This window comes from Aythya fuligula, chromosome 19 (assembly GCF_009819795.1).
Source record: "Aythya fuligula isolate bAytFul2 chromosome 19, bAytFul2.pri, whole genome shotgun sequence".
In the NCBI taxonomy this organism is placed as follows: Eukaryota; Metazoa; Chordata; class Aves; order Anseriformes; family Anatidae; genus Aythya; species Aythya fuligula.
The window spans coordinates 10,012,377-10,033,133 of record NC_045577.1 but is presented as its reverse complement, the minus strand read 5'-3'; the positions used below and the strand labels follow the sequence as shown (position 1 = coordinate 10,033,133).

Genomic DNA, 20,757 nt, shown 5'->3' with positions numbered 1-20,757 from the left:
TCACACACTCTTGGTCCTGTCCACTGCCGTTATCACACCTGGGTTTTATAATCGAGTGCTTGTTTTTGTGCCAAAATATGAGAGGTGAATGGGATTCCCAGGAGCCTCTTAGAGCACTCAGCTGCTACTCCAGGGTTATCCATGGGTGTAAATACAGTGACACGGGGGATTAGCTCCAGAGCATTCAATAGCCAGCCAAGTTTCACTTTCCAGTCCTTCATGCTGTCTCACTGACTCAGCCTAGAAAAAAAAAAAAAAACAGTTGACAGGAACTATGATAGAAGGCTCTACAACCTTGACTGGCAGGGGAGGACACAAATAATGGCTGGATTTTTTTTTTTTTTTTTTTATAAAGGCAAGAGGGCATGCAGCAAAACCAGCAGATGTCAGGTTCAATCCCCACAAAGGGAGGCGTTTTCTTTGTACCAGGTGCAAGACAAATTGCGTGATTCATTATTTCAGGATTTGTAGGCTTTACATGGGCTCAAAAGCCAACTAGACAAGACCATGAAAGAGAAATCCATTGAGATCTACGAGTACAAAGACACATTGTTGGCTCTGTAAGTGCCTGAGCCGTGAGTCACCAGAGGCGGGGAAATGTCACTACCCGCTTGCCCTGCCCTTATTCTCAACCCCGGGCACCCGCTGAGGGCCACTGTGAGGGCCATGATGCGGGACAGTGTGCCATGGACTTGTGCCTTGGTTGAGCACAGTGGGTTGTGTGTAAACTTTAAACCACCCTTGTGTTATTAAAGCTTAACTGCAAAGAGCTGCCTCCTTCCGTTTTGCTCAGGTTTGCCTGCACACAGACAGGGCAGGCAGCAGATGTGGGCATTGTACTATTTGTTCCCAGCACACTGGCAACTTTGGCAGCAAAATACCACCACCAGCCCCCTTCAGGTCTCACTGAAGGAGTACAATTGCCCTGCCTTGGCTCAGGAGTGCAAAGGTAAGAGCCTTACCAGCAAGACACAGTCCTCCTTCCAGTAAACAGGCCTGTATTTTCAGTGAGATGCTGGAATGAGGCCCTCACATTGGGGTGCGGCTTGGGGCAAGCCGGGACCTCAGCAAGTACTGTCCAAAGGTTATTTACGTCACTGTGCCAGCAAGTGTGCCGTTCCCCCCCGCGCCTCATGGGCTGAGGATTTCGGCACACAGTGTTATCTGAGGCATGGAAAGTCCTGAGCTCTCAATTGTTTCCTGATTGCACAGACTTCCCAAAGAAACGTGGTGGCAGTTGATAACAGGCACTGCCTGGAAACAACGTGGTGGCGATACTTTTCTCTGCATGTATGTGTGTAATGAGCAGCCATCACAGAATAGCAAAAGCAGTATGAAAAATGTTTTCCTGTGATCCTGTTTGCATGGAGCCAACCTCCCGCAGTGCTCTGCAGGCTCGCCCTCCTCCTGCCTGCGGTCCCGCTGCCCATCGCCCTCCCCCAGCCGTGCCTGCTGCCCTGCAGTGCAGACACCCCACTGTCTCCTCCAGAGCTTCCCTTAAAGCGCTTCTCTGATGTGCTGCCCACCACGGGCCTGGTATGACGCTGCTCTGCTGCCTGTTGCTTGTTCCTTTCTCTTGCTGCCCACTCACATCCAGACATCTGCACTTTGTCAGACCGCAGCCGAGCTGACAGTGAGGTGATCCTGACCAGTGTCTCTCATTCCCTTCCCCTTCTGCTGCTGCTTCTTGTTCTGACACTTACTGAGCCAGTCCAGGCTGCTAAACTAGGGGTAAAAAATGACAGATTTTAATTTATTTTTGGTGGGGTTACTCACTGTAGCTCCTGGCAGACCACCAGTGCCTGAGGACAGACAGCTATGGCACATGCTGAGGGGAAGACCGTGCTGGCACCCCTGCAGCCCCGCTGTGAGCGGATGCGAGGCTTTGGTGGGCAGAGACCTCAGCTGGGTGCCGAGCCCCTTCCCCTCTGCTCAGGGCACGCCACCCTTGCTGAAAACAAACTTTGGGGCCAACAGAGACCCACGTGGTGGAACCACAGTGTTTTTGGATGGCTTGGGGGTCGCGCAGCCCCGACTCTCGGGCTCTCCATCTCCACGATGCCACGGCCACAACACAGCTCCTGCGGGCCCCGCCGGCTCCCTCCCGCGACCCCCTCTCCGCGTTTTGCGCGACCCCGGCCCTCACTCCCGGGGCTGCCTCAGGGGGCGGCCGTGCCCCCCGGCCGCCATGCCGCCCTCCCCGCCCTCGGGGCCGCCCGCCCCGCTCCGCCCCGCCGAGGGCGGCCCCGGGGGCGGCTCCGCGGCCGGCGGCGGGGCCTGCCCAGGTGCGGCGGGCGGAGGCGGCGGCCGCGGCGCGGCAGTGCCCCCTGTGCCGCCGCCATGAGCAGCGCCGAGCCGCCGCCGCCGCTCGGGGCCGGGCCGCGGGCTCAGCCCGCCTGGAAGCGGGAGATCCTGGAGCGCAAGCGGGCCAAGCTGGCCGGGGCGGCCGGCGGCGAGGCGGAGCCCCCGGCCGGGCAGGCGGCGCGGGGCTCGGCGGCGGCGGCGGCGATGGGCGAGCGGCTGGTGGTGGCCGAGAGCCTGGGCCCGCTCCGGGAGAACCCCTTCATGCGGCTGGAGAGCGAGCGGCGGCGGCTGCGGCAGGGGCTGCCCGGGCACGGCCCCGAGGCGGCGCGGCCGCTGCAGCAGCTGCTGGAGCTGTACAGCGCCGTGCCGGGCATCCGCACCATCCGCGCCGACAACATCCTCATCATCGAGTCGCAGCCCGACGCCGCCGCCGCCTCCTGCTTCGCCGACGGGGACTCGCTGCCGGGACGCCGCCGGGAGCCGGCCGCCGCCGCCGCCTCCTCCTCCTCCTCCTCGTCCTCCCCGCCAGGGCGCCGCCCGGACCCGCTGCGGGAGCTGCTGGCCCGCCAGGGCGCCGCGCTCGCCGAGATCCGCGCCGAGCAGGTCTTCATCTACGAGGCGGCCGAGACGCCCGAGGCGGCCGAGCCGGGCACCGTCAGCCGCCTCCTGGAGAAGTTCGGGCAGCGACCGCGGGGCCGCCGCCGCCGGGGCGGGGAGGCGCTGCCCGGGCCCGCCGCCGCCGCCGCCCCCCCCCGGGCCGGGCCGGGTTCCCCCCCGCCGGGGCCGGGCTCCCCCCGAGCCGCGGCTCCCCCGAAGGGACCGGGCTCCCCCCGAGCCTCGGCGCCGAAGACGGGACCGGGACCCCCGCCGGCGGCACCGGGCTCCCCCGTGCCCTTGCCGATCCCCCCCCGGGCCGCCACCCCCCAGCCGCTGCCGGCACCCCCCCTGCCCCCGGCGTCCCCCCGGGCTGCCGCCCCCCAACCCCCGGCTCCCCAGGTGGCCCCGGTGGCCCCCAGGGCTGCGGCCCCCCAGGCGGTCCCACTCGCCCCCCAGGCACCGCTGGGTGTCCCCAAGGCCGCGGCTCCCCAGGCCAACTGCTTCCTCCATAAGATTGGCTCCAACTCCTTCACCGTGACCCCTCGGGGTCTGCCCCCCGCCGGCCGTGTCCCCGAGCCAGCTGGCCATGTCCCTGAGCCCCCCAGCCACGTCCCCAAGCCCATCGACCGTGTCCCTGAGCCCCCCAGCCATGTCCCCAAGCCCATCGACCGTGTCCCCGAGCCCCCTAGCCGTGTCCCCAAGCCTGCTGACCGAGTTCCCGAGCCCACCGGCCGGAGCGTGCCGCCCAAGGGGCCGACAGTGCCATCCACCAGCGCTGCCAACGCCAGGAGGCCAAAGCCGGAGGAGGCCGAAGCGGCTGTGTTGCCCCCACCCAGTGCCAGTCTGGCCCCCAGTGCCACCCAGCCGCTCTCTGCGTCTGCCCCCCGGGCTGGGGGCTCCTTTGAGATACTCCCAGCCCCCAAGCCTGACTTGGCTGCCATCCCTGCCCACGACCTGCAAGCGCAGGCCCTGGCCAAGCTGCGCCTGAATTCGCGCAACTCCTTCGTCTTCGTGCCCCGACGGGAGGGCAGCCCAGCTCGGCCCGTGGCACAGAGCACGGGAGCGAAGCCGCCACTGTCCTCGCAGCAGAAGGTACAGAAAGAGCCCCCGAGGGTTTCCGCTCCGAAGCAGGAAGAGCCTGTCGCTTCCCTGCCGGCGCCTCTGGATCCGTTGGTACCTGTGACTTACATCGATGACATTGTGGAGCCAGACAGCGGGGAACTCTCCCCCAGGGTCAACTTGGCCACGAGGACTGGGAACTTGGCGGATCAGCCTGGAGGAGCTGGCCCTGACCTGGAGATGGAGTTTTCCTCTGTGCCCCTCTACAGACCTCACTCTGCCTCCCCTGGCCTCCATCAGAGGGGAGGCAACACCTTCACTGTCGTGCCCAAAAGGAAGCCCGTTGCCTCGGGGCCGCAGACTCTTACTGATGGTGGTGGAAGGCTTCAGCGGGAGGAAGAGGAGGAGGAAGAAGAAAGCAAAGGAAAAGGCAAAGCTGTGGAGAACGCTGATGGGCCCCAGCCGGGGTTGTCCCATAAAAAGCGCTACCCCACCGTCAATGAGATCGAAGTGATCGGTGGGTACCTGTCCCTGGAGAGGTCCTGCATGAGCAAGACAGGCTCCCGCCGCAAGAAGGTAACTGCCTTGGGGGCCTCTGCTCTGAACAGGGAGGCCAAAAGTAGCTTCCTACTGCTTTTGGCTTGGCTTTTGGCAAGTGCTTTGTTTGTAGCTTAATCAGTCCTGTGAGCTGCTGGGTGGGGAGATGAGCAGCAAGCTTTGTGCTCTGCTCCTTTTGGGAGCCAAAGGCGTGCCTGTGGGGAGTGGGGTTGGCGCTGTCCCACTGAGTAAGTCGGAGTGGGATGTCACCTATGATAACCACAGGGCTGCCTACCATTGCTGCTTGGAGGTATGATAACAGAAAGGGAGATATTTCTGGTATATAGCAAATTGAGAGGAGCTGCATGGTTTGAATAGCTGCAGACTGTCCATCACTCTGTTTTTGCTCATGCGTTGAAGTCCCACTTATCACTGCCTTGTTACAGAGTGCAATGGGCAGCGTGATGTTGGCGTCTTCCCCAGATTAGTGATCTATTGATAGAGGCTCAAGAATTAGGTCTCTATTAGGCAGAAAGAGATCAGCAACAACTTAACTCCTCTTGATATGATTATACCACCTGTCTGCTCATGTGTGGTTGCTGCTCTTCTCTGAAGAGTCAGGAGACTTAAAGTGCTCCAAGTTTCTTTGGAGCAAATGCCAGGTTTTCTCAGTGCTTGGGATCTAGTTTAGATTCTTGGGAGCCTTAAATTGGGAATTAAACTTTGTGTGGCATGATGAAATGTGTCTGGATGCAATCAAGACACAGGCATGTTGAAAGAGCGGGTTATTTTGCTGAACTGAAGAAGTAGGCGTGAATCGTTCTGCTCAGAAAGCAGCACACCGTGGTGACAGGCAGCATAGGCATCGTGTCACTACAAATCCCGATTTCTAGGCTTGCGGCGTGACATGTTTTTCCATAGCGGGAAGTGCTGTTTGACATTCCGTTACCTAAATTCAACTAAATATTTGATGGACTGAATCCACATGGGTGCCTGAGGCACTGAGCATTATAATTCAAGGAAATCCTTTGAATAGGATGCATCTCATTTGGAAATGAGGCAGCAAGTGCTATTTCTCTTGGCTTAATGTTATTAAGTTCCTTCATAGTAGCACACTGTGTATATTAATCTGATCATGACTAAGGCAGGTGGCAAATCTGAAGCACGAGAGCCTTGCATCAGAATAGGCAAATCTGCACAGGTGTGGATTTTTGCTAAGTGCTCCTGCAGTTTTTCATTGTCTCCTGCAGGCAAGTTCTTAATCAGGCTGGAGTTGTTCTGCTTCCTAAACACCTCCACACTGCCACTGCTTCCAGCTGTTTCCTTGGCTCTGCTCTGTTCAGTTTGGGGCATTAGTAGGATTTACACCAAATCCTGTGTGACATGCATGGTATAAACTGCGAAAATATCAAGATGTGTTACAGTTATGGGTACTCTGAAGATGGAGTAGAAAAACTCGGAGATGTGCCCAACTCATGATGCTGCCAGAGGAGCTGATTGCTTTGTGCTGGACGCTGCTGCTGGAGCAGCAAGTAGTCTTGCTTGTAAGACAATTAACATCTTGTAAGAAAATTGACAGCTGTGTTGTCTGCTGAGTGCTGGAGTTGTGTGGTGTCGGATGGGTCACGGAGCTTCTCTGCCTCTGTTCTTATCAGTGTAATGGCATTAACTGTGCCCCTCTGCAGGTGTTTTAAAAATGGAGTGCGGTGAGCACTGACTTATGTGCAGGGGCTGTCCTGTGGGAGAGCTCGTGGAAAGTGCTGCCTTCTGGTGAAAGAGATTAAAGGCAAGGAGTGAACTGCCTGTTATGCTGCAGAGTTTGAGGCTGACATAAATGGGTAAGCCCTTCAGTAAATAAGGTCCAGCCTAAGGAGAAGCAAATAGAGACTTTTCTGGATAAAACGTGGCGATGCAGTGGGAGAAGGACCGGGGTTTTCTCTCTGTTCATTTCCCCTCGCTAGAGGTGGCAAGCGTGGGATGTTATTTGACTTTGTAGGCAGGACTTAGAAGATGCAGTAGCAAATGGAAAGATTTCTGTTTACTCGTAACCTAGAGGATGTTTGTGGCTTTTACTCTGGATAATCAGGCTGCATGTTGATGCCTGAAAAGGAAGCAGCTCGAACTAGACCACATTCCTTGGTTTCTTCCCAGGAGATTGCTGTGTCGTCAAGGCAACCAGCCAAAACCGAGGGCTCTGTTTAAAGATAGGCTGGGGTTTGCAGAAACTTGGTTTTGGCCTGGATTGGGCAGAAGCAAACCCTTCTGCGAGCTGGAAGCTGTAGTTTGGTAAAATCAACATCGCTCCTGCTGCTGGCTTTGGCACGCGGTGCCCGGGGCCTTCCGGGACTGCTGCCCCCAGGCACAGCCACCCCCTGCCTCAGCAGCTTCACGTCTGAATCCAGCTGGGGGTTTGCTGGCAGGTCTGTGTGTGCCAGCAAAGCAGTGTTCAGTGAGACTTCGGTTACTTGAAAATCTTCATCCACTTGCTGGGGTGTGGGAGGAATGGGGGCAAAACAAACAGCGGCCTGGGAGTGCCGTGCTCCTGGGGGTGGGCAGGCCTCGGGGCTGGTGTTGTGTCAGCAGGGACGCTGATCCTTCAGGGAAACACAAGTTATGTTTTTCTTCAAATGCTGAAATTCAGCCTCCTGGTCTGCCATCTGAGCCCTTCATGTGGCCACCAAGGTGCCAGTGACATGGGGCTGGCTCTGTCTGTGTCCCTGCGGGTGCTCTGGTGTGCTGGGGATGGGCCGAGTGGGCTGAGCGCTGCTGGGGGCTGCGTGCCTGCAGCTCCAGCCCTGGCTCTTGGGGGCACGGCAGCTGCTGCAGGGCCAAGTCCTGCTCCTGGCTTGGCTGTGGCCTGAAGGACGCTGCCTTCTTGCTGCTGGTGCTCAAGGTCTTTTGGAAAACAGCTTTATTGCTCCTTCCAGACACTTCAAGCATGCGAAGCAGCTGTTTGTTTTGGGGCTGGAGCTGTCATCCCCAGCTAGATACGGAGCTGGTGAAGGGTAGAGAGAAATGCTATGGCTGTGTTAGGGGGAAAAATAAAGTTTTCCCAGCTCTTCTGTGTAGTCTTCTTGAGTTGCCGTGGTGGGACAGGCATTCCCTGAGGGCTGTGGTGGTGAACATGGGGTTGTGTGAGATGGGCCCTGGCCAAGACGTGCAGGAGGAGGGCAGAGCCCTGGTGGTGCTCATAGCGGGGAGTGGGCTACCCGTGTGGGCAGGGAGTTTGAGCTCTTGTCCTCCTGCAGCCACGGCAATGCCCTTCAGCTCCATGGCTATTTGAAGAGACCTCGCAGTGTGGTTCAGGTACAGCGAGAGGTGTGGCTTCAGCTGGAAAACCAGGCGAACGTTTGCTGCCCTGAACGGATATGTTTGGGCTCCAGCGGAGCGCTGGGCGGTCGCTGGAAGAGGCTGGCTGAGCTCTGCCTGTGAGGACAGGATACGTGTGCAGGGGTGGAAGGAGACCTGCTGACCTGTGTTCTAAACAGGGGATGGGAGAGAGGATGCAGAGCGCGGCTGGTGACCTCTGTTCAGCGCTTGTCTTCATCCTCTGCTATCACAGAAGAAATAAAGAAATCTCAGCCTGGCAGCAGTCCCAGGGGAGCACGGCAGCCCCGGGAGGAAGGAAAGGCTTTGCTGCAGGATGTGGAGCTGTTGGACCTCAGCGGATAAAATCTGGCTTGGATGAGCTAACGAGAACCAATCTTTGTTTGGTTACCTGTCAAAATAACGTACGTAGGGTTGTCGGCATGATAGAAATCTGAGTTTCTGTAGAACATGTGACTGGCGTGTTGGAGCGAGTGATGGGGAAGGACTACCAGCTGCCGAGCCAGTGGGGTGCTGAGGGGTGGTTGTCAGTCCCCAGGCTTCACACTCTCAACCCAATGGAGCTTGGACTCTGCCGTGAAGGTCCTGTGCGTAGAGAGGTTGTCCAGACTCTGCTCCTTCCTTAGGTCTTGTCACTCCTCAAGTGCATCCCTCATCAGTTTGTTTGCCCTCTCCAGGACCTTGGTACATCTCGAGGATCCTGCAGGAAAGGTGACTTCTAAGCCAGGCAACTCAAATGCTGTAAGTAACAGGGCTTGAGAGCCAAGAGGCATCAGATTGGTGATGGTGTTAATACTTTTTGCTTGTCGGCTGGCTGTTTGCTGACTGCTGGGAGGTGAGCTGTAGCTTTGTATTGATAGGGCTTACAAGAACAAGATTAGGGGGATCCAAACAGCTGGAACCTAACGCCTCCCTGCTTCTCTGCAAAATTGTCTTTGAAGATGGAGTTTTCCAGTTTATGTCTGCTTTAGCACGGTCAATTTTATAACATTTTGAGCAGCTTAAAACTTGAATGTGGCTTGCAAATGCCCACTTGAGTGTCTGTTGAAAAACTACTGCAAACACCCCTCAGCTTCTCAGCATGGACAGGATTGGGCAGCAGTTTTGTTGGTCTAACCTGCTGCACTTCTTGCTCTGTAGCTTTCCATCTGCTCACTTCTGCTGGAGATGGTCTCCTGTGAGAACCAGATGTAGGCTCAAGATGCTGGCAGGGATGAACACTTCAAGCTGTTGCCCAAACCTGTTTGGAGCAGGTCTGTACAGTGTGGAATCTCAATACCAGTGACTGCCTGCAGTATTTTTCGCAAGGTATAGCACAAGTAAATTAGCCCGGTGGTGGAAGCAGAAATCTGTCTGCAAAAACCTGGCAGATTCCCTCTCTGTGTTCTGGAGGGCTCGGGTTGAAGATTTGTTTTGTTGAACTTCTTGGAGAGCCTGTACCTTGCCATTTTCTGTCTCGTGACTGCACTTTGTCATGGAAATACATCTGCTGCCTTTAAGGAGGGACTGCAGTATGTATCTGACATTAATGTACTGAATTTTTGGCAAATGAGGTCAGCAGTCACAAGTGCTGCTCAGAAAATACATGTCTCGGATGATCAGACTTGGTCCCTCCCGTGTGGAGATGGTTTCCAGCAGCGGTCAGATCTGAGCAGGATACCAGGACGGTGCTACTTCCCTGCCTTTTTCTAATTCTGCTGATTTTAGACTATGATGGTGATGGCTGAAGACTGTAGGATCTCGCTGTGGTTATAGTCTAAACCACCTCACAAGCTGGACCTGAGACATCGGTGGGGAGGTATGTTGTTTTTTCTGTTTCTTTGCTGCCTGCCAGCTCCTTCAAGTGCTGGTACTGTGCTGTACCAAAGCACTGGCAGAGCAGATGAGTCATGTTTTATCTCCTCTCAGTAGTGGGAAAGTTTCTGCAGCTCGAGGTTCTCTGTGGCCTTGCCACTCCCAGGCTTTGCCCCATGCAGCAGCAACAGCCCAAGCTGCTCCCAAATTCCCGCAGTGCTCTTCCTCCCATCTCCTGCCACTGCCCGCAGCCTGATGAATGGGACCGAAGAGCTAAAATAGAAACTCTTACGCAAATAAGAGAGGAGCCTGCCTTTGAAGCTGGGTAGGACGTGCCCAGGGCTTAGTCTGGCCCCAGAGCTCGAGAGGAGATTTGGAGTGCTTTGTGCTCTGAGTTCTGATCATGCGGATTACGGCTAACGTTATCTTAATCGGTTTCCTCAATCTATGCACCAGATGGGAGATAGTTTGTAATTTCCCTCTATCTCAAGTATTCAGCTTGTCTTGGGTTTGGGTTCTCCCCACGCACTCTGTTTTTTCCAGCATGTGGTCATGGTGTTCCTGAGAAAGGGTAGGGAGCACACGCTCAGACCGATGAGGGGAGAAGTCCTGCCTGTCAGCTGCTGTGTGGGAAGTGGCTGCAGAAAAGAAAACGTCAAGTTTCCAGCCTCTGTGGCAGTAAAGGAAATCTCAGTGGGAGCTGCAGCAGCACCTCCTCCACCTCTGGGCACCCTGGGGTTGTGCAGCTGCCCAGCTTCAGCACTCTTCTGCCGAGGGAAACCCGTGCCATCCTAAAGCCAGTGCCAAAGCCAGGCTCTTCCAGCGACTGCAGTGGGCCTGGGTATGCCGTGAGGCTGTCCCGTTATCTCCGTCTGGATGGTTTGTGTAGGAAGTCACGTGAAGTGTCTGTGTCATACTGAGAAACTTCTGTAAACTTCCTGGGAAGATCTGTACTGACGGAACTCTGTGCTGATGTTTTCTGAGAAGTGCCCTTCAGCTGATCCTGGGAATTTGGCAGGGATCTGCTGTTTCACCAGCATCTGATGGACTATGAATAAGCTGAAGGAAAACATCTCAAAGACAGTATGAGAGCAAAACGCTTGTGTGCTTAGGGAAATTGCATAGCTTGCAGCTAGTGAAAACACAGGTGTGAGGACACATCTGTAAGCCCCACGGTGAACTTGCTGCACTTAGTCATTTCTCTTCCAGGAAGCGTCTTTTGCATGTTGTAGTACAGACAGAGGGCAAGTGAGGTGTGAACTCTGACGTGCAGCATATACATGGAGCCTTTGGGCCTGAAGTCTGGAATAAGCTCCTTGCAAGGGTGGGAGTTCCTTCTGTTCCCGACTTCTCTGTATTCCTGGAAAATGATGCTCCCTCTGACCCATTCCAGCTGGAGAAGGTTCACTTTCCCTGAAACAGAAGCGTTTGTTCGGGCCGCGCTGGTCAGGCAGGGCTGCACAGAAATGTTTGTGGGTGGCCTCTCCCAACACTGCCCCGCTTTGTAGCCACAGGCTGTCTGCATCGCCTCGGAGCTGCCTCTGGAGCAGGATCCTCTGCTGTGCCTCTCACACAGTGCTCGTGAAGACACCAAGCCTTGGCACTGATTGCTTCGTGTTAGTGCCTGCTCTCTTTGTGCATTCAGACGAGACCTGGGCTGTATATAGAGAGAGAGTTGCCCGATTCTTACGGGCTAAGTAAGGGCTGAATTGCTTGTTAAGCTGTCGAGGGCTCTGGCTCCTCTGTCTGCAGATGTGTGAAGGAATGAAGGGATCCTTTGCTGAATGGCTGCTTTGTGCCACGTCAGGCTTGGACGCGGCTGCCCGGCGGGTGGTTGGGCGCTGGGGTCTCTTCTTGGCTGACCCGTCGAGGGAAGAGTTAACCAAGAGCTGTCTGCCCTGCCATGCTCTCTGGGACTGTCCCTACCCTGTCCCTTCTCATCAGGAATTTGAAACTTCCCCGTGTCTTGTACAAGGAGTTTAATATTTCGAATCTCCATGCATTGCTCCTATCTACCATGTGCTTCAGCATATTGATTACACAGAGCTGGCTTTGTGGGTTGCCTTGTAAATGGACTTTCTTGTTTTGCCCTGTGGCTTGGGAGCTGGGATGCAGTCCTGGAGGCAATCTCTCCTTTGCCAGCAACACAGCACTACACTGATGTGGTACTGCTGTAAATCTTTAGTGTTTCTATCTCTATTCAGTAACTAGCTCTGTTATGCAGTTAATCGTTGAGGAGGACTCAGTGTTGCTCTTACAAAACACTTCTCAGAAAAGCATGATCAAGTGAACCTAAGGTGGAGCAGCCAACAGAGCTCTTTGGTTTTGTACAGAGTGGCAGAACAGAACCATCTACAATTTTTGAGTGTGTTTAGGGTGCATCAGCCATAGCAACATGGGGTTAATCTGATAGAACCAAATCTTGCATCTCCCCCATCCTTAGGCACATCTGTCAAGGAAAAACCCTTTCTTCTTGTGTCAAGGAAAGCTCTTTATCTTCTCCCAAATGACAGCCAAGGCCTTTTTAATGTGCTGATGCTACTGAAAAGCTGGCCTGTATGTTGCAGCCCCCAGGGTACTGTTCCAGGCTGCCATGCATAGATTTTGTGCCTGGAGTTATTCAACAACCTGAGCTGACACATAACCCTGTTTCAGGTCACGTACAGGCACATTGATAAGCTCATTGCTAACACATCCTTTATCTAAAAGTTGTAGAGAGAGAAGTGCACCAGGTGGGAGATCACTGAGTGCAGGTCACGATCGAAGCCCCTGCAGAGGGTGCAGCTTTGGGCCACCGCCACCTCCTGCTAAATTTGCTGATCTGCGAGAATGCTCGGGCTGGGTCAGATGGAAAGCCCAGGGAAAACCCTTTGGGGATCTTTGTCTGCTGTGAAATGTCTACTTCTGCCCTCTGTTTCCAGACTTGCAGGCAGTTATTTGTACTTGCTCAGTGCCCCCCATGGCAGCATGGAGCGTGGAGGATGTTCTGCATTACAGCCCGAATGGGTCTTGGTGCACCAGGAGCTTTGCTGCCTGGCTGGTGACAGCTCTTGTGGATCTCTGTGGGGTGCTGCATATCAGCAGGTTTCCTGATGCACGCCCAGCTGTCTGCTTTTGCAGCCTCAGGTCTCTGGAGCGATGTCTTGTGCTCATTTCACTGGCCAAATCTCTGACTACCAGTGTAGTCAAACAAATGTAATAGTCAATGTAGTCAAACAAATGTTTGAAAGTGTAGTCAAACAAAACTCAATGTAAGGCTGTACAGAAATGCAAAGTGTTTTTTTTTTTTCTTCAAAACACTGATTTTATTCATGCCTGTTTGAGGTTTCAGTCACTCGCTCTTTTGTAATCACGCTGAATTGTCCATGCTCCCAGCAGGTATCAACCGAAACCCTCCTGCTGGTGTTGCTGAGAAAGGAGGAGGCATTTGGTTGACCAGGCGTGAAAAGCTGCTAAACCAGCTGCCATAAATCACACCCAGCAGCTTGTTGGCAGCCCATGCACATCCTAGGGCTGTAGGAGACGGTGCAGTCCCTAATTCTGTCATTTCAGGATCATGTTGCTCAGAGAGAGAATGGTTAGAGGGAGGTTAGTACCTGAAAAGAGCAGTTCTTGATTCCTGATGCTATGCAAGTGTTGGTGTCTTACAAATGCTTGGGTAGCATCACCACGTCACTGAAACATTGCCATGTCCCTCCTGTCACCACGCAGCAGCCGCTGCCCTATCACGGTTCCTGCGTCAGGGGAGGCCATACGTGGACCCTCACTTGCTGGAACATGGTTAAAGAAGAGGGTGATTTTTTTTTTTTTAATGACTAGAACAAATTTATTTTTTTAAGACAAGGATTTGAATTTCCAAAGACATTCCTGTTCACAAGGTGTAAAACACCCTGCACTGACATTGCTTTGGCTCTGCCACACCTGCCCAGAAGTGAGTGCGCTAATGGGTGGAGAAAAGCCACAAGAAAGAATTTGCTTCTGGAGCTAATGATGCAGATTAGCCCCATGGTTTGCTGTGGAGATTTGCTCTGATATCTGTGGGTTGTGAGAAGCCACCGGGTGTGTGCCCTTTCATCAGCTGCAGAGGCGCACAGACTTTCCCACCTTGGTGTCTGCCAACCTTCATTGTTCGTGTAGCAGGTTCCTGTAAATTGGCTATTTTTATTTCTGTTCTGTTTCTGTATGTGGGGGTGCTTTTCCTGTTGGTCTGGGTGCAGACTAGGTCCTGACAGCATCTCCTGAAGCAGGCTTGCCTTTTTTTTTTTCCTTTTTGTTTTCCTAAGCTACATGCGACTACCCAGATTTAGGCTTGTTGGGCAATGTTTACCCTGGCTTCCCTTTCCTGGGTACTCTATTACTCATTACTGCTCAAATCCTAGCAAATAAATAAATGATTTTTGCTATGGCAACAAGAATCTAGTGGCTGAGCCACACGATATTCCCTGAAAAACCTGCTTCGTTCTTCCCAGCGTGGCCCTGATGGCCGGGTGGGCTGTTCCTCTATAGATACACGGCACGGGGTTGAACTCTGGTTGTGCGACACGGTTCTGCGCAAAGCATTCAGTTGAGCAAATACTGATTAATCCCTGCAAACATCCACAGCTGAAGGGTGCAGAGTTTGTCCTTTCTGCAGCTGGCGGCTGCTGATGCAGCAGAGGCGGGGGAGCTGCACCGAGACGCCGCGAGCCGGCTCCTCCGACCGGGCTCCAGCGTGCTTGGCTCTTCTGGGACGCATTTTTCTTCTCAAGAAAATGACCCCGTCACCTCTTGTGTTTCTGTAGAAGTCTGCACGGTCTCGCAAGGGGCCGCCTGGCCTCTGGCTGTACCATTACTGGGTTTCTGATTTATTTATTTTTAGGTGCTTCTGGGGCCAACCCAGCCCATGCTCCTTACGTGCAGTTCTGACTGCTCAGCTCTGCTCCTTGCTGCTTAGAGGCTTTTTGAGGCAGCCATATAACCATGGTTTGTTTCCTCTTGTTTTCTCTTACTAAGTCATCTCCATCCTTTCCTGGCTACACTGAGCAGCTCTGCGCTGCCCTGGCTGGCTCTCTACAGGGCTGTGCCTGGTTCTGGGGCCCTTTCCTCTCAGTTCTCCCTCTGCATGGGCAGAGGTGAACGCGTGTCCCCGGGGCAGCGCGCAGGAGCAGGGAAGGCAGTGGTGCTGGAGTCCGACCCCGTGCCAGCGGAGGGTTGTTCCCCCACTGTTTGCTTTGCCTGGGTGCGTCCTCGAGAGCTGCTGGGCCCTTCCTGCTCCTTGGTGCCTCGCCTTTGGGTGCAGGGCTTGGGATGCCAGCACGGGGCGGGCCAGCGCAGTGTTAGGGGGGCTGCACCGTGGTGCACTCGTGCTGCTGTCAGCCTTCTTGCAGGCTGTGCTGCCTCGGGGAGGGCTTGCTGAAGCAGCAAACCCTCAGGGTACGAGCCCTCCCTCGGGCCCTGATGCGTGGGGCTGGCACTGCTGCAGGCAGCGATTACTTTTCATTTTGAATAACTTCAGCATTGCCTCCTACAGCGTTGTGGCTCCTCTGCGGCAGGGACCCGGCAAGCACGGAGCCTCCTGCAGCTCACCCAGCGTGGCCACGGGCGAACCAAGCAGGGCTGCTTCGATTCGGGCTGGGCTGTGGCACGCGGCCTTGGGGCCTTGGGCGCTTCTGGGGATCCCCTGGTGACTGCTGCTGCTTCCTGCTCCTGCCCTGGCTTCGCTCCCTGGGTGGGGCTGTTTTCTCCCCTTGCTCTACACACAGCTTTGGTCTAAATTGGTCTCAAAGTCACTTTTCTTAGAGATTTCCTTCTGCTAGCAGAAAACCAGGAAAACTTATTTGTGCCTCCCAAGCTTAAATTTGAAAAACCAGGTTGATCTGTCCTGTCCCCTTTGCTTGCCATGCTTATTCATGCGTTGCCCTGCAGCACATGCTGGCAGTGCTGTGTCTGGTCCTGGGGTGGCCCCGCAGCGTCAGGGAGCACAGGGCACCGCCGTCCTCGCAGCCCTTGGAGCACAGAGGCCACATTGTGAGCTCTCGCTGCCTGGCTCGGGTCAGGGAGCATCTAGGGCAGCAGCAGGGGTAAGAAATTCAGCAAACAGCAGCTGGGGTGCTCTGATCTTCAGGGCTGTTTTACTGCACTCCCTTTTCTCAGAACTGTAATCGTGCCCCGTGTCACCTGGGGACAGCTAAAGTGGGGCGAGGCAGCTGGCTGCCCTCTGCTTCCATCCCCTTCTCCTGGGGTGTGGGGAAGGGAGGCAGCCTGTGCCCTGGGGAACATCCTGGGCTCAGGCAGAGCAGCACGACGTAGCAGCCAGCTCTGCTGTGTCCGCAGGCTCCCACCCCTGCAGTCGTGGGCTCGGCCTGAGCAGGGCACGCAGTGGCACCAGGGTTGCACCAGGCGAAGGAGATGCCGAGGTGGCTGCTGCTGTTGCAAGAAGTATTTGTGTCTGAGCAGCACGCGTGGTGTGAGGTTGCCTGAAAGCTGCTTAGGGCCGCGTGCTGTTTCTTGACGTCTTGTGTATTTTGTACGTGAGGGAAACAACAAATACGGCACGTGGGGCAGGTGTGCTGTACTTTCTTCCTTCCAGTCATTACACAGGATCAGAAGAAATCTTCTGAATCAACTGGTTCCTACTGCCTGTCACAAGCAACTGTGTCTGTTAATTCTGTTCATAACCCTATTAGCTCAGTTTTAAATGCAGTTATAAGTAAAGGGATCTCTGCACCCTTTTAGGCAGCTGGTCCTGAACCTTGATCCGAGTTGGCTAGATACTTCCTTATTTTTGGCTTAAAGTTATTCCTGGCAAGCTTATCCTCCTTGTTTGTCTGTGTTGTATGCTGGCATCAGCAGTTCTTCTCTGCTCCTTGGTGTTTATTTTTTTGGTGCACTTACAAAGAGCCATTATGCTTTTTCTCAACCTTTATTTCTGCTGGCATGAACGGGCTGAATTTCATCTCCACCTGTTCAAGAATGATGAATTGTAACCAGATCTTCTAAGCAAGAGTGTAGGTAATGATTAGGACAGGTAAAGCAGCAGGTGAACAATCCCTGCCCTCAGCTTTTGCTTTGGATTTGGAAGACCGTATCTGTAGTTACTGTGTCTGGGTTTGGCCTTCCCACTGCAGGGAAGATGTTGAGAAAATGGAGCAAGTCCTTCAGAGGCCACCAAGGGCTTGGGCGTGAAGCTGAGGAAGCCGTTCTGCTCAGCATGGAGGAGAGGAAGAGGCTCTGATCACTGCCTCCTGCTTCCTGCTGGGTGTTAGAGGGAGGTTGGAGCTGGGCAGTCCCAGTTTCCAGTGGAAATTCTTTGCTTCATTCCAGGTTTAGTTAAGCAGCATCCTAATGATGATTACAGTCCTGTAACCAATTCAGAATGTTCTCAGTTATTCACAGGTGATGAATTTAAAATCCTGAGCAGGCTCTCAGAGCAAGGGCTGGTCTTAAACATCATCCCATGTGTAGGGTTCTTGCTGTCTGGTCTTCTGAATGACCCATGAAATTCTGGTTTTTCCCTCAGCCAGGTTGCATGTTGGAGTCATCTTCATTTCTCGGTCTCTCAGTTATTGCACAAAGGTCACTAGTGAGAATATTTAATAAAACCAGTTTTGAAACAGAATCTTAGGGACCTCCCATTTGTCCAGTATTTTCGCTCTCTAATACCACCTGTTACCGTCCTTCCCTTAGCTGCTTCCATCTTACTTCTGGTGTTAATTCTTTTTTTTTTTTTTTTATCTACCAGAAATAGTTTTTTTGCCATGATATCCTCCCAAAAATTGGTCCTAATCACTGATGTTTCTATTGCCTAGAGCATGGGTACACAAACGAGTCGGCAGGCATTAGAGATGCCACCTTTTCAACAAGAAGATGTGAGGATGCTCTCCTCTCCTTGCCATGTCCTCCTGAGGGACGTGCTGGCAGCTCCTGGCTGCTGGCATCACGACGTTAGGTGGTGGCAAGGTGTGTGCTGGGGAAAAACACCGGAGCACCTCTGAGCCTCCTGACTCTGTCCCATCTGTGTGGCCATCTGCCTTTGTGGTTTCTGTCAGTGCGGTGTGAGGTTCAGCAAGGCACGTGGGGAGAAGTGTGGGAAGACGCGATGGCTTCCTGTAGGGCAAAGCCCTGGGATGGGAGGTGGTCATTGCCAGAAGAAACCTGGGGGTCAGTGGTTTCTCATGCTGCTTTGTAATAGTTCTTTTTTGCTGTTGTCTAGATGAAGATCTCCTTCAACGAGACAAGTTTGCAGACCATGTTTGAGTATCCGTCAGAGAGCTCACTGGCAGAAGAAGAGGACGAAGAGGAAGGACACGCTTCTGAAACAGAGGAGGACAAGCCTTGCACCTTTCACATTCCACGCCCAAATAGCATTTTGTATCCCAGTACACCTAACTCAGGTGAGCGAGGTGCTCTGTTGGCATTGTGGGGTTATTGGTGGTGTCTGACACTGTCCATGTTTCCTACAGCCCATTATGGTGCTCTACGCAGCTGGAAATGTTCATGGAAGTGATCTTCTGCCAGCTGACAGCAGAACTGGGGCTTAGTGGGGACAGGGCTTGAAACAGATCAGGGAACTCCCAGACTTCTCTTGCCTGAGATGCTATGTGTTGTCCAAAACTTAAAAATACGCTTCATGCTCCCTGCTAGGTTAACTGAGAGGGGTAGGTGGTGCCATGATGTCTGCTAGGGAGCTGACAGCCCCTAGAGAGAGTGTGGCATGGGCTTTTACCTGCAAAAGGAACAAGTTCCTTGTCCATCCTGCTGAGGGACAGCTTCTGTCCTGTCCCTGGCCAGGATCCTGACCCTTCTTCCTTTTGGAGTGGTGAGAAATGCTCACGTAAGCTTTGTCCTTCCAGCAGATCTATCCAGCTACACCCCAAAGCACTCTGTGAAGTTCAGCGAGTGGCAGGAGCAGAAGTACGAGGAGATGCCTGCCTCCGAGAGACCCCTCCCGAAGGAAGCTGACTCCCATGGGAACCAAGTCATGGTGAGACTTCAAAGCAGGTTGTGGCTTTGTCCTGTCCCGCTTTTATCCGGCTCTTGGATTAGTCTGGGCAGCGGGTGGGACAGGACGTGCCTTCCCCTGAACACCTGCATGGCACACCTCGCTGGGCAGGGGAAGCAGAGATCAACACAAGCTTCCACTGCCCCCAGCAGCCCTGCCTCTCCCTGTGTGTGACGAAGTCTTAAGGCAGCTGGCACGCTTTGTACTGCAGGGCACTTTTGGAGGGGAATTAAATGTGCTCGTTAGCCCCGGGCAAGGTGCCAATGCAGCCTGCACCACCCAGAGGTGTGGATACTCACTTGCTCTAGATCTGATGATGTCTCCGTTTCGACTCTGCTTTCTCCACAGCTCACCCCAGCGGAGAAGGGCGGACTCTCCGACTTCAGCAGTGAGCCTGCCCTGTACTTCTGATCGCTTCATCCTGTGGCCTGCAGCAGCAGCTGCTGGACAGAACCCGTCAGTGCATCTCCTGAGACTCCACGCAAGCACCACAGAAATAAGCTTCTGGGTCCCTCCCTCATCGCAAGTTTTCAGAGGATCCTGATGCCAAGGGTGGACTAGATGCCATTGGGTGTCTATGGAGAATATTTGCACTGGATTCTGGGACCTAACTACTACTTTTAGGGCATATGACTTACTCTACCTGTGGCCTTGCATATTCCTTGTTCAAGATCAGCTGTCGATAAGACAAGCCTCTTAAGAACCCATCTGTAATACAGGATGGATGCAGATTCTCTTAGTACTTACCTGAGTCTGCTCATCCGAGCACCGTATGGGGTCTGGACAGCTTTTGTAACACTTCCTTACTGGGGTCCCTAACGAGAGAAAAGTTCTGAAGGTTGAGCACTGGGAATATCTGGGCAGGTAGCTGGATTCACAGAAGTGGTTGTGATGTGACAGTGGGATTACAGTGGGTGTCAGCTTGGAGAACTGTTGAAGGTTCATGTTTTGTTCCCAAAATGTTTCTGGGTCTAGTTTCCCTGAGCTGTCATGGAATTTATGTGCCAGTTACGTTCTTGTGAAGGAAACTGAATGTGAGGGATGGGAAGGGGAATAAATGCTTTTAGTTATAGGTGTCACTTTTGCACTGATCTGTAAAGAAGTGTCCAGTCTAGCTTGGCTTGAGCCTCTTGGAAGATTCCCAAACATTGGCCATAGCTTTGATCTCTCCGTAACTGCCTCTGCTGTCCAGTCTCTAATAATTGCTAATTGTGCTTGTTTGCCAGTTCCTCTTATTTCGTTCCAGAATCTAATGAGGCCAGGTCCACGATTTATTTGTCTTGGTGGGGAGACTTGCTTCTTGCCATGCTCACTCTGCTTCTCTATGCAAAGCACAGAAGGGCTGTTTCACTCCTTTCTTCTGCAGAACTTGAACAAGGAATATGATTTTTTTCTAGTGTTTTTATAGTTCCATTGTAAATGTTTAATGCAGCCAATATGCAAAGAAATCTGCTAGACTCTTCCATTTAAATTCTCTACTACTGTAAACTCAGGGTCAAGATTGCACTCTGGAAAAGCCTGAACACTGCTGCTAATGTGATTTGTACTTCTGAGATTAAAAGAGATGCGGTTGGAATAGATACGGCCTCTTTGGGCTTGGTGAAATGAGTGGTACCCCAGCATGTGGCTCTGTCTAAAGGACCAGGCTGGCATCTTTTACGTTTGATGCTTTTATTGGTTTGTCTGTTATGAATGTCAATGAATGTCAAGCTGACACCGATCTAAGAACTGAAAATGTTTTGGATACCTTGCACTCATTTTGGTGTATATTGTAGCAGCAGGAGGAAGTTTGTTCTGCTGAAAAATACAGTTGAGGATAAGTGATAGGCCATACCTACTTCTGCCTGTTCTCCTCTTCATCTGCCCTGGGTGCCTGTGTATTTCAGGAAAGATAATCCATAAGAATGAGATACCAGTTTGTTAAATGTTGGCTGGAGGAGCAAAGAAGCACTTTTCTCCTCGTTGCACTTCTAAGACTCGTCCTTTTAAAACTATCTAGAAATGGCAGAAATACAGTGGAAAGAGCAGTGAATCCCATGTGCTGAAGTCTTTTCCCAGTAATGAAACACTTAAAAAGCAAGATGCTGGGACTTTTGGTGATTTAAGGGAAGACTAAGCTATCAGATATGTGAACACTGAGCAGTGCCCACAGCCAGCAG

The 20,757-nt window shown here is 53.3% G+C and overlaps 1 protein-coding gene across 1 annotated transcript; it reads left to right on the top strand.

Annotated features, from left to right (window-relative positions):
• Window positions 1-2,340: 2,340 nt before the first annotated feature.
• TPRN (taperin) lies at window positions 2,341-20,102 on the top strand. The gene is made up of 5 exons (XM_032200530.1): window positions 2,341-3,021; window positions 3,358-4,536; window positions 17,810-17,990; window positions 18,453-18,580; window positions 18,947-20,102. Exons 1-5 carry the CDS (start codon window positions 2,341-2,343, stop codon window positions 19,007-19,009), a joined length of 2,232 nt encoding a protein of 743 aa, XP_032056421.1. The 3' UTR covers window positions 19,010-20,102.
• The last annotated feature ends 655 nt before the right edge of the window (window positions 20,103-20,757 follow it).

Bases quoted from the DNA above. Each gene is read 5' to 3' on its own strand.
- TPRN (XM_032200530.1), top strand. From the start codon at position 2,341: ATGAGCAGCGCCGAGCCGCCGCCGCCGCTCGGGGCCGGGCCGCGGGCT. The intron at 3,022-3,357 runs GCGCTGCCCGGG...CTCGCCCCCCAG, and splicing joins GCCGCCGCCGGGGCGGGGAG to GCACCGCTGGGTGTCCCCAA. The intron at 17,991-18,452 runs GTGAGCGAGGTG...TCCTTCCAGCAG, and splicing joins TCCCAGTACACCTAACTCAG to ATCTATCCAGCTACACCCCA.